The 12980-nt window shown below is 43.8% G+C and overlaps 1 protein-coding gene across 3 annotated transcripts; it reads left to right on the top strand.

Annotated features, from left to right (window-relative positions):
- The first annotated feature begins 5094 nt into the window (after nucleotides 1-5094).
- Nucleotides 5095-12619, top strand: LOC123122450 (enoyl-CoA hydratase 2, peroxisomal). 3 transcript variants are annotated; one of them, XM_044542651.1, is made up of 12 exons: nucleotides 5095-5358; nucleotides 5451-5473; nucleotides 5559-5664; nucleotides 6720-6796; nucleotides 6991-7063; nucleotides 7551-7590; nucleotides 8291-8363; nucleotides 8443-8593; nucleotides 8929-8999; nucleotides 9456-9629; nucleotides 9730-9813; nucleotides 12214-12619. In XM_044542651.1, the coding sequence occupies exons 1-12, from the start codon at nucleotides 5290-5292 to the stop codon at nucleotides 12248-12250; spliced, it is 978 nt and encodes a 325-aa protein (XP_044398586.1). In that variant the 5' UTR covers nucleotides 5095-5289; the 3' UTR covers nucleotides 12251-12619. The 3 variants fall into 3 exon arrangements, with proteins under 3 accessions (XP_044398586.1, XP_044398585.1, XP_044398587.1); XM_044542650.1 differs by having other exon boundaries at nucleotides 12205-12619; XM_044542652.1 differs by lacking the exon at nucleotides 12214-12619 and having other exon boundaries at nucleotides 9730-9963.
- The last annotated feature ends 361 nt before the right edge of the window (nucleotides 12620-12980 follow it).

Below are 12980 nucleotides of genomic sequence, written 5' to 3'. Positions count from 1 at the left end.
CAAGTGATATATCTGACAGGAATATTGTATGATACTAATTAAGTACTCCCTCCGTCCGCGAATAAGTGTACGTTTGATTTTAAAATTTATCCACAAAAGGGTGTACTTCTATCTTCCCAATATACTTTAAAATAGAAAAAAAAAACTTCTTTATCATCACACGGTAATCAAGACCAATAACATTCAACACACGGTCTTCTCACTTTCTACATACATTTAGCTCGTTGGGGCTTGGATAATTAAAGAGGAGAGAGATGATGACTTGCACCTTCCTAATGCATTTTTTTACTCCACTTCATAAACTGTCTCAAAATTTCTATATATACACTTATTCATGGACAGAGGGAGTACAGCGCAATGGTAATCTTTTTATTGGCCTGCTAGAAGTAATCTTGTCATGTTGTCAGGTTCTAAATGGAATATTGTGCCATACCGAAGTTTTAAGATCAAGGCATCAATTTTGTTCTCCAAACCCGGTCAAAACAAATTGTTCCTGACCCAGCTCTAACAATGACCAAAAACCCCAAAGAAACATTGCTAATGATATGGAGTCGTTGGGGAAGAAAAATTAGCTGACCCGTCATGTTCACCTCTGGTTTTTTTTTCAGTTATCAGCAATCAGAAAACCAAAGGCAATGCCAAGCTGATCTATCTGTGGAAGAAGCAGCCTCTCATGGGCACGCCAAAGATCAAGATCCATTATAGTATCAGTAACAACATGGGGCATCCAATCGATTCACGCAAATGACTGAACAAAGTGGAAATTTAAAGTGCAAAACGATTCAGAATAATCGGAGGCCTGTCCTATGACACCAATGAAATTGCTCTCACTCTAATTCCATCCGGTGGAACAGCATCGCATAGGCAAACACCCAAGATCAAGATGCAGTGACGACATTTGGCATGCAAGCAATCCAGACGAACGGTTGAGCACATTGGAGATTGAAAGGGCAGAACAATTCAGTTACAGAACTAACACGAGCAGGCGTTGTCTTGCGACCCAGCAATACATGCAGGAGATCTTCAGATCTAACCACATGACTTCATCCTAAGAAACTAGCTAGGCAACACGACGCTCCCTATGCGGTGCAGGCAAGGATACTCCTCGGAGACGGCACCCTTCTTGCAGAGCTCCTGGTCGTTGGTGACTTCGTTGTGTGTGTGTGATCGAAGGAAGTGGAGTGGGGAGTGAGGGGGTCTGAGGTGGGGGCGGATTGATCCGACGAGGGCGTTCTCGCGGCGCTCCAGCAACATATCGCCGGCATCGCTGGTGAGGAGAGGGAGTGGATGGGGGAGTGGCGGCGCCGGATGATGCGCAGGGTGCTCCGCGGCGTCATCACCTTCATCTTCGCCATAGGTTCGTGCGGACTCTGCTCTCCCTCCTCTCTGCTGGCTGCTCAAATCTTCTCGATTTCTACGTTAATTTGCTCTTTTGCTGGTTGATCTCGGGCTGTCAGCTGATCCACAGTCTCAATTCCTTCAGATATCTTTCGCCGTGTTTCGTTCGTTCAGTTTGGTTCCTACCCATGGCCTAAGTAGAACACAGAGATATTCCCTACCATCTAAAAGGAACAGAGATATTCTTTTTGCCTCATTTCGCTTTGTCAGTTTCTCCTCCATTCGCCTCTGGTACTCCCGCCGGTCCGGGATCTAGAGCATCCTGTACGTGGTAAGCACCAGCCGATGACATACTTGATCCATCGTTCCATGGTTGTTGGTTGGCAGCAAGTAGCTGGGAGCAGGACAGCTCGTCTGTGCTTCCTTATCTGTGTGCTTTCTTTTTCCAAGTGGTCTCCACAATTCAGTATATCTGAATGAACATACTATCTTCTGATGCTTCACAGCCTGCATTAATTTGGCTGAAATCTTAAGGTCTAATTGAGCATAACACAACCATTTTAATTACTGGCAATGCAGCTTAGCATGATCTACAGCCTCCTCACTGGCAGGCTTGTGTGCGAGAAGGTCGATCCGGCGGTGCAGCGGATCATCGCGCCATACTGTCACTGCATTCTGTCATGTAAATATTCAGAGTTCTTGCACGGTATGTTGTAACTGCACCTCACTGGTTGTTAAGAGTGATGTAAATGTTTTTGTGAAGTCCTTGCATGATGTTTTTTTGTCAACTGTTTGGTGATGCTGTTTCTGGTGGTTTGTAGATTTTCCATATTGGTGAGAAGGTGTGGAGCTTGCCCAATTTCTGGCATGTGTTCCATGCGCCCTGCATCGACGGCTGGCTGATCAAGCATGGATCGTGCCCCCTGTGCAGGAGGAAGCTCTAGATCATCATCATCCAGCGACGAATCGCCGACGATTGATGAAGAACTTCTCTGTTACTAGAAAGGAGGCTATGGTTGCTGCTTTGCATGCTCTGTTGCTGTTGCTAGGAGGCTGACATATCTGTAGAACCCTAAATTTATAGAGCTTTTTATTATTGCCTTTTATTTTTCGATCTCTTTCTCCCGCTCGATGCAATATACTAGTAAGTCCTATTATTGAAAACTGAAAGAAAAAGCACCTGGACCAACTTTGTTCTCCAGAATCATGAAAGAAGCTAATGCGACAACAGTATTCATAGTATACATATTACACCACTATAGTACAATCTTGTGTGCATGGACTTCGAAACATTGTCGACTTACAGGACACTCAGTTAGAATGGTGAAATTCACGATAAAAATCATCGTATCTTGAAAAAATGAAGCCTTACTTCTCTAGGTCGTACATGAATTTGAACTAGTGCTGAAGAGTTCATGTGATACTGAATTTAAGTCGTCCTGAGCTCTGTCAACTCTGCTTAGGAGTCGTCAGAACGCGATAGCGGGTAACCAGACCCAATGAAACGACGGTTAGTACAGAGATTATCAGATGACGCCTAAGAAATCGAGAAGCCTCACATGCCGGTACTCCTAGTGATGAGGGTCAATCAATAACTTCATATGTGATGGTCAATACATAACGGTGCATGTATGTACAAGTTAAATAGGAGTAGACGAGTAGTAGTACTACCCCCGATTTACTTTAATTGTACTAAATCAGTGACAAATATGGAATGGAGGGAGTACGATTATACATGGTAAACAGAACATGGACTGTGAATAATAGTGCTGTCAAGTCCATAAATAAAACAGGGAAACTGCCATAGAATTTCAACAAAAATCGACGGTGCCCAAGGCAGCGTGGAGGTTGCTAATCCTGGATTGGGAAGAGCGATTGCTTGCCTCCTAACGGGGACGACAATCAGAGGCAAAAACAAGAAGGGGGGTGATTGTTTTCGGACCGGCATCCGAAAGGAGAAGTCTCTCAGGTGCAAAGACAAGAAGAGGGGCGCTGTAGGAAACGCGCCCGCAGCAGATTGATGGATGATCTTCGGTTTCTTGGCTCGTCCTCTCAGTTTGGTGTTCTCATCGTCGAGGGTTCATTTGTGTTGTCCAAGTGTTGGGAGAGTTTGTTGATGTGCCTATGTTGGGAGAGTTTGTTTATATTTATGAACGGAGGGAGCAGTACTTTATAGTATCTAAAATTTAAAGTCAACACATGAGGAGCGTCATCGGCCATGTTCAGTCGCGGCGAGTAGGGCACAGGATGGACGGTGAGAGTGGACACTTGGTCTCCTCTCTGAACATGGGGACGCCACTTCGTGAATTTTGATGGATGAATTAAATGCAGTTATCCCTCTTTGTACTTATCATATCGACTTTATTACATGTTTTTATCTCAAGTGTGGCATGTGCGAATTGTACCAGAGCTTGCCAAGTTGAGAGCGGATGAGCCCATGCGCTAACGACAATTAGTGCTAAGCAATTACAGGTTGGAGTTGGGCATTTGAATGAGACAACAAGGGAAACAACAACAAGTCGCCTGTCCATCCTCCAAGAGGACAACACGTATGTGTGTGCTTTCAGGGACGGAGGTGGATATGTAGTAACCATGAGACTGTCTTAAATCAATCGTAATCTATACTAGCTAGTTGACAATGACAAGATTAACACATTAACTTCACATGTTTGAGGAAAGAGACAAGTGCCTTGTCATGGGCAATGGAGACGAAAACATATGGTTCGAGGTTGAGCAAATGAAGAGTAGAGTAATGATGTAACTGTAACCGAGACAAAAATACAGATTGGAGTTCACCAATCACCACAAAACCGTCTATTGTTGGCAATGGAGACAAACACATGGATTGGAGACCCCCCGGCAAGCAAAGCAAGTTGTTTGTTCCTCTATCGTCATCTGTCGATGAGACAAGAAAAATATGATAAATGCATTCCGCTGGAATTTGAGGCATTTTTTTATGTTGCTGTTGTGTTGTACAATTGTGTGTTATTGTTGTGTCCGGTGAAGCGAATCCATTACACATTCATTAAGTTGAGTCTCCATTTTGAAGTGAGATTGAACGCTCTAGTCAAGGTCTCTGGTCTGTACAACTGGATGTTCCATTGGAGATCCCTACAAAATGCCACTGAAGAGCCTAATAAACCATAGAGTGAAATGTGTCATTAGTCCATTAACTCAAATTAAATACACACTTTAGGCCGTTAACTCAAGAAGTGATCAGATCTAGCACATAAACGTTTATGGATTGAATCCGATCACTTCCTGAGTTGTTGGTCTAAAGCATGCATTTATTTTGAGTGGATGGATTAATGAGGCATTTCACTCTAAACCATAGAAGCATGCGAGAGCCCCGGCAAAGCTAAATTACTTGACATATATACCTGCTTTTGCGCCTATTGAACAACTGTTAGAAAATGTCGAAAACTATTTTTCTCTCCGTCAACCACGAGTGCGTCGCACGCCCTTTCTCAGCGTCTGTAAACTTGTAGAGCCCGACGAAGCTCACGGGAAAGTTTATGGTTTGCAAAATCAAATAGATGCAATATAAAAACACATTTCATGGTCTAATGATCTTGATTTGGTTCTGTGGAACGACCATGTCTCTGCCGCAGATTAGGTGGAACACAGAAACATTTGACTCAAGTCAAATTTTGCACTTCTTGTATTTTGAATGGAGAGGGGGTATAGTTTATCTTGTCTATTTGGAAGTCAAGTTTAGACCGGCTGCTGCCTATCCGCCCAGCTAAACCATGTGCTGTGTTGCGCTGTCCCCGCCCACTGTGACACGTATCGGTCGCCGGCGGCTAAGCTGCTCCGTCTTCCTTGACCCCTCTCTCCCCTCTCCTGTCGCTTCATCCTTGACGCCACGCCACCGCTCTCCTCCCACCCCCTTCTATATCAATCGCCGCTCCCCCGGCGGCAGACACAGCGGAGCGCATCTCGACGGCGGCCATGGCGACGAACGGGAGGACCGTCGCGTCCGTCGACCCCGACGTCGCGCTCGCCTACAAGTTCCCCGAGGTAAACTAACTGACTAACCCGCTCGCGCGGCCCCTCTCCCCCTTCCGCCTCCTCCGAGCCCGCGCCTCACTCTTCTCTGCGGATCCGTGCAGGTCTCCTTCGCCTACGACGAGAGGTGCGTGCGGACCTCAGCTCCACGGAACGCCTCCCCCGGTTGGTTGATCCCGTACGTGCTCACGCCGTCTCCGTGCTCCCTGCAGGGACGTGGCGCTCTACGCGCTCGGCGTGGGGGCCTGCGGCGCGGACGCCGTCGACGACAAGGAGCTCCACCTCGTGCACCACAGGGACGGCCAGCGCCACATCAAGGTCCCCCTCTCCCCCCTGGTCCGATCCCCTCTCGTCTCTGCGCGAATTGGTTGCTGCCAGTTGCGATGCCCCAGTCTTACCAATTCGGCTGTGAAATTGATCTTTTAGAGTCGCAAAAAAAAAAATTGATCTTTTAGGGATACAGACGCGTGCATTATCTTGTAGTGCAACTGTACTGTACCAGCGTTCATGATATAGCTAGTGGTTAAATTAAGGAGGCATTGATGCAAACTATCCTTTCACTTTCTCAATCTATAGGTACCAGTTGAAAGTCGTCAATCCATATTCCAGTTTTACTGAACTCCGGTTGATTTGAGCTGTTATCAGTGAGGATATTATCTTACTACTTGTGAGCTTAGGCTTGAGATTAGTCAGCGGCTGAGCCGTATCGACCTTAGTTAATTACTGATGACTGGACAACTCATTTCAGGTCTTATGTTGACTCTGATGTCATCGAGTCACCCCTAGTAAGTAAATTAGATGAACCAGGAGCTTCAATGTTCACGAGCTGATGTCATTGCTGACCTTAGTCAATTTTATTTTGGTCCTGGGACTAGCAATCCAGTAAATATATAATCCCTTCATTCCAAATTAATTGAAGTTCTAATGTTAAGCTAAGTCAAACTTCTTCAAGTTTGACCAATTCTATATCAACATATACAACACAAATTAGTTTCATCATAAATATATATTTTTGTGTAATATGTATTCGATGTTTTAAGCATTAGCATATTTTTCTTCAGACTTGGTCAAACATAGAGAAGTTTGTCTTTTCACAAAGCTAGAACTTCAGTTAATTCGGAATGGAGGGAGTAACTGTTAGACATCATTTAGTTTTTTTTGGTAATAAACAACATTTGGTGCCTGTGAATGACGAAAGAACGAAATTAAGCTAATTGTATAGCTCAGAAATCCAAAGCAACTGTACTCAGGAATTATGTTTCATTCAATGAGTTCATCTGGTTCTCGTCTATTATATAGTTGCGTTGGCATCTGTTTCACATTTCATCCATAAGTTGTGAAACTTATAATTTTGTTCTTCAATTAAATTGCAGGCGCTTCCTACCTTTGCGTCTTTATTTCCTAACAAGAACAGCAATGGGCGTGGAATTGTTAATGTGCCTGGCATTCAGTAAGACTGACATGTCGCTTTTGAGATTTACTTTCTTTTTATTATGTATATTCACAAACTTCCCCTAATTTGCACATTTCTTCTTGGTCCTGTTTTCAGTTCTCTAGGTTTTGTCTGTTAGAATTTAAGCAGCTCAAATATGTTAAACATACATATTATTTTACAAGCACTTCGTCTTGTTTTCTGTTTTCCAGCTTCGATGCAAGCCTTCTATTGCACGGTCAACAATACATAGAGATCTACAAGCCAATTCCTTCATGTGCCAGTGTAAGTAGCTTACCATCGTTCTCAGATGTTTTATTGTAACATCCTTGTGCTTGGAGATTATGCATGAGATAGGCGCAGACTGATTGCCCACGCATTTAATCCACTTGTTCTTGTCCGGAAGTGGCTTCAACAATTCCTAGTAACTGCATCACCAAATTATTTTTTTCTACATGGATACATATAAACATGCTAAAAGAACTCCACTGATAATTAAGCTCTTCTAGTTGACTTGCATGTGCGTGCATGTTAGTCGCGACTTGATGATATTATAGCTGTTGAGGTTGTTTTCTAAATTAAAAGAGAGAACATATTCCCTTTGCTTGTTAAATGTTAATTAATCCAGCATTATTGGAAAAACTATTTGTATACTGGTACTACGTACTGAAGATTTCTTTTAAGTTGTTGAATTTGAAATGGAATATTCTTCAGAGCCCTCATCTCTGCCGTACACTCATGGAAACAATTGCCTGTTGTTTTTTCTCTTCAGGTTGTAAACAAGGTTAAGGTAGCTGGTTTGCACGACAAAGGTATAGCAAATGGTTGATCATGCCATGGTGCATACATACTCGATAATTTGTGCTCCTTACCTTTTCATTCAGAAAAATTATTATTACATGTTTTCCTGTTTTTGTTAGTTTTACCATTGCTTTGATCCATGCTATTGCTATACTGAATGATCTTACAGTTGGTGGAACTAGGACAAATTTCTTACATTGCATCTTCCAACATTTTGTTTCAGTGGCAGACCAATAGTAGCCGTTACAATCTTGAAAAAATGAAAATGCTGCAGCTTTTCTTAAGTACACTGAGTGTAACAAATGCACACCATATTCTCAGAAATAGTGAAGCATAATGTGCTGAGTCCTTCCTGTAGAGCTCCTCACATATAATTTATCATACTCTATTGAACCATCAACTCCATGGTTGTAGATTCCACTATCGTAGGAATAAATGCTCTGTTGAATAACAGTTCCATCCCTGGTCCATTTCATCCTATGCTAGTATCAAGCTCACCTTTTCATTTTTGTCCGTCAGTTGTCAGTGTCCATCCATTCCTGCAGGATTGTTTAGTCAAAGTGCCGTCCAGTTGCTATGAAGTTTCGAGTGGTCATCATTCACATCCTTCAAATCCTCTGAACACCTGTTTGGAGCAATACAAAACCGCCCCTGACATATTATACTCAAATTTGAGAATCATTATATTGAGTCAATTGTTTTAATGTGCAGGGAAAGCAACTATTCTCGAGATCGAAACGACCACCAGTCTCAAAGATTCTGGCGAAGTGTTATGTATGAACAGGTCTGTGATATGGCTGTAAGATTTGAGTCTTCCAGTTTTCTTTCTGTAAAATTACAAAGAAGCGATTATGTTAATGCAGGAGTACTATTTTCTTGCGTGGCGCTGGGGGTTTTTCGGACTCTTCCCGGCCGTACTCGTATACGACTTATCCTGCCAACCAGATTTCTCGCATTTCTATTCCAAATTCCGCACCTTCTGCAGTGTATGAAGACCAGACACAACAATCCCAGGCATGCTACTCATTCTGATTGTTGTTTTATTTGTTTGCGCAATTACTCGTCATTGTTGGTAATAAGGTGCACCTTGTATCTCGGAGAAACTATGATAACCATATAAGTTGTAACTATGGCATGTGTTACTTTATGAATTATGTGCTCAACTGCTCATCTTACACTAACAATCCCAAGTACCATGTTGGCCTTTTGCTCATCCAATCGTTTATGAGTCCAGATTCTACCTTATTTGAACAAGAAGGCTGAATCTTGCTCTGCAGAAGAAATCAGTTTCTCATTTTATTAACATGCCATTATTCTGTCAGCCTGATTCCTTCTCATTTTCAATCCAGGCACTCTTATACAGGTTATCTGGGGATTATAATCCTTTGCATTCAGACCCTATGGTTGCACAGGTTGCAGGGTATGTCACTTCAACTTGATCATTCTTATGTTGTTATTTTTGAATCCTGACATCGAAGAAAATATTTGGGCCAAATCTTGCATTGGAGTTTCTAGTTTCTGGCAAAATATGTGGGAGGGGTAGTAACTAGCCATAGATGAAGTACCTAAAGAGTAATGTTCACTCGGAAGTCAAAACAATGCTTCTTTTTTTTTTCCTGAAGAACAGGCGAACAATGTTCCTGTGCGAATGAAAACTAACGGTAGCTAGCAGAATGAGCATGTCCTTTTTCGTTTTGAGTTGGTTAGGATTGGAGTCTGTATTCTGGTAAACTTTCCTGCACTTTCATGTTCACATGATCCAACAAAAGCCTTCTCAATTCGATGCGTACATACTGCAAGATCCTCTTTTATCTGGGCCCAGTTTCCCCTGTTTGAAGCTCTGGTTATCTTCTGAATCTGACGAGAACCTCTGCAGGTTCACCCGTCCAATACTGCACGGCCTCTGCACTCTGGGGTTCGCGGCCCGGGCGGTCATCAAGTCGTTCTGCAACGGGGATCCAGCGGCGGTGCGGAACATCTTCGGCCGGTTCCTGCTGCACGTCTACCCCGGCGAGACGCTGGTCACCGAGATGTGGGTCGACGGCCAGAGGTAAGCGTTGCTCTCTAGCACCACCAGTTGGTCACTGAAATGCGCTGATGTTGTCAACAAAGAAAGAAACCCATGGGATTGGAATGATTGGCTTGTGCAGGGTGCAGTACCAGACCAAGGCGAAGGAGCGTGACCGCGCCGTGCTTTCCGGATACGTGCTGCTCAAACACATCCCCTCATCATTGTAAGTGCTGTGAGGAATATACATACTTTTTAATCGGTGCTTTGATTAGCTAACTGTGGTGCTCTGAAAAGAGGATGGTTTTCCGTTGTAAACTATACTCCTAAGTCCTAAGAGATGACAAGTGTTCTGTACGGTTGTGCAGATGATAAACTCGTATTAGTACTTGTTTTTTTTTTGTTCACGAAACTAATACAAAATTGGAATGTTTTACGAAAATTAGAGATGGAGCATTTCTTTTTTTTTTTGCAAAATTCATGGATTCTGGCAAGTGCACAAACTATATCCACGAGGAAGGTAAAATTCCAAATTTCCGTTTTTCTTCTCACTCTGAAACTTGTGACGTCGAGACACACAGAATAGAACGGGTCGCGCTCGTAGAGTAGTCCCTCGGTAAAGAAAGAAATAGTGATCTAAACCATCTTATATTTCTTAACGTACTACGTAGCTGCGACTGCCCGCTGTTAATAACAATTAGTTTCACGACTGAAGACCAAGAAGCAATCGTGGCGCACCGGAATCTGGACGGTTCAGTTCACGGTGTTCAGCGAGGGGATATCGGTCCGGCGGTGCAATGGAACGGAAGGGAAAGGGAAAAAAGGCCGGAGCAAAAGCAAAAGGGGAAGCCAGCGAGAGAGAATCTGAGTTGAACCGGAACCCCGATCGAAGCGTAGAGCACCGTGGGCGGGCACGGTCTCCTACGTGCGTGCGAGGATCGTGATGCTTTTCAAGCTTTTCTCTCGAGTTGGCGCAAGGCAACACTACCTCTTCCTGCCTGCCTGCCTGGATCCTCCGGCGCCTTTGCGGTCGTGACGACCGATGAACAGACACACGCATAAGTATGTATGCTCCGTCGGCTCCATGCTTGCTCTTACTTCTGCCAACGGAATAGTAAACACTACAATAGAGCTGAGTTAGCTGGCTATAAGAAATAAATTAATATATTCTTGCTTAGTTGGAGGAAACAAAAGAGGAGAGAAAAGGTAAGCGGGCTCTTGGTGAAGAGCCAGCTCTAGCACGTACTCCTAGGCACTTTGTGAGAGTGAAAGATAGGCCATATAATAAAAAAGTAGTACATTCTTCTAATCAACTATTTTACATATTGGCTATAAGATGGGCTATAGATGACATGAAAATGACTTATAGCCAGCAGTTGGCTATACTATTAACCAAGCTCTTAATATAACACCGGCACATGCCAAATAGGCGTCGATCGATCGTCAAATTCAGTCCACCCAGGAGAGTATAGTAGCGCAACCTTCGTCGTAGGAAGTTAGGTCCCATTTGGAAATTTTTTGCTTCAAGCCTTTCCGAGCATGCTCATGGTCTTTTTCTGCTTTGTGCGCTCCTAGAAAAAAAAACTTAAAATAAATTGATTGATCCATGCATGCATGTGCAAAATATGATACTATAGTTATTAAGCACACGATTAAGAGAAAACGTGTGAAGCCAAAGAAGAAAATGGTTCAATCAAAGTCAAACCACATGCATTTCTGTTCACTACGATGGTGTTAGGGCACTAAACGCCTGACATAGTCCATTCTTCCTTTATTATGGGAATTGTCCGTAACTAGGTCCAAATAAATTGTAAAGTTGGTGTTTCTTTCTCTGAAATGAGATCAACCTCTACTTCTTTTGAGTCAAAAGCTGAATATTGCAATCAGAGGAAGAAAATAAAATAAATTATATCCCTGATTTTCCTCCGCTTTTCCTACGAATCAGAGAGCCCCTCAAAATAATGCAGCTCCATTAGCCAACTCCAGCCAGTGGTGCCTAGCTAGACGCCCAAGCTCGGGGTCCTTGCCCTGCTAATCATTCCTGCTTTCTTGGATCCCATCTGATCGAGGCATGCACCTACCTGCCACATTCTTTTTTGGCGCATCACAATAGCTTTTCCTTGTTTTCATTTGCAACGCAAATATAATAAAAAGGTAAGCTGAAAAAAGGGCTCCTCATCCACACCAATCCCCATCCCTCTCAAAAGATGAGGAAGCTAGCTTAACTAGCCAGTACTACTGCCACCCTTTGTGTTGCCGAACAGTGACCGAGCACTAGCCATAGCCATAGCTAGCTGCCGGTCTTATTAGCTTCCATGTTTACACATCTTTTGCTTTGTGTTTTTAGACGCAAAAATAATTTACTTTGCTTTTATCAAGGTACTTGTAGAGTACAAGCAGGTCAGGTGCGCGTGTGTGCATATCTAGCACCTACATGTCGCCCACCACACTACACACCAGCAACATCAGATGTGATCCAGATGTTGCACTTTGCATGACAGTAGATTATTTATTCATTAATCCGTCTGCATCGTATGAATTAATGCATAATAATGCTATAAAGAGATAGTTCATTCACCATGTAAAAGAGGAGGGCCCCTTTGCTAATCCCATGTAGGTGTGGCAGGTCATCAGGTGCTGATAATGGAGGAGGCCGGCTGTAGGAGCCTTCCCGCCAAGGACGAAGAAGAGGAAGAAGAAGAAGAAACAGTCTCGGGGCAATTGACGGCCGGAGAGGATGCACAGCCAGAGACAGAGTGACGGCGGTGGAGCAGACCGGCCGGCACGTTTCTGTATCATAGTATATCACACTTTGTGACCCGTTCAGTCTAAATAAAATCAATTTTGCATGTGCACCTGCTCATGCATCGACACCAGCAACAAATTCGGCGTTCCACAACACTGGTGATGAGAGTGTGGTTGAGTAGAGGCCACATGCATATATAGAGGGTAGAGCGGTGGTTGCCCGACAAAGTCGTTACTACTGTTCCAGAGTCCTTTACCAAAAAAAAAAAAGATGAGAGAGTGAATAATGCAATTGCAAGGCAGCTGGTTTTGGGCGGGGGACGAACGTGCACGAGCAGACACAGTACTTGCCCTAGCAAGCCAGCCAGCCAGCTAGCGCTACGTAGTGGTACTGGTACTACTACCGCCAGTTTCCTACACACATATATAGAGTACGTACTTATACTATCATCATCGCCCATCTACCGGCTCGCTCTACGTTCCATTGTCGATCGATCGTCGGTCCATGGCCATGGCTGGCTAGGCCCACGGTACGTCGCGCCATGTCCAAGATTCCAGGATCGATCCATCTTGTATGCATGCGTACGTATGCCGATACGCACGTGAAAGCTCACGATCGAGTACGTAGCGGTAGCGGTAGTGGGCTCT

Source organism: Triticum aestivum, chromosome 5D, assembly GCF_018294505.1.
Source record: "Triticum aestivum cultivar Chinese Spring chromosome 5D, IWGSC CS RefSeq v2.1, whole genome shotgun sequence".
NCBI lineage: Eukaryota > Viridiplantae > Streptophyta > Magnoliopsida > Poales > Poaceae > Triticum > Triticum aestivum.
The sequence above is the reverse complement of the archived record's forward strand: the minus strand, read 5'-3'. Positions and strand labels throughout refer to the sequence as shown.

Excerpts from the sequence above, each read along its gene's own strand:
- LOC123122450 (XM_044542650.1), top strand. The coding sequence starts at position 5,290 with ATGGCGACGAACGGGAGGACCGTCGCGTCCGTCGACCCCGACGTCGCG. Across the intron at positions 6,797-6,990 it reads GTTAATGTGCCTGGCATTCA|CTTCGATGCAAGCCTTCTAT; the intron begins GTAAGACTGACA and ends TCTGTTTTCCAG. Across the intron at positions 8,364-8,442 it reads GAAGTGTTATGTATGAACAG|GAGTACTATTTTCTTGCGTG; the intron begins GTCTGTGATATG and ends ATGTTAATGCAG.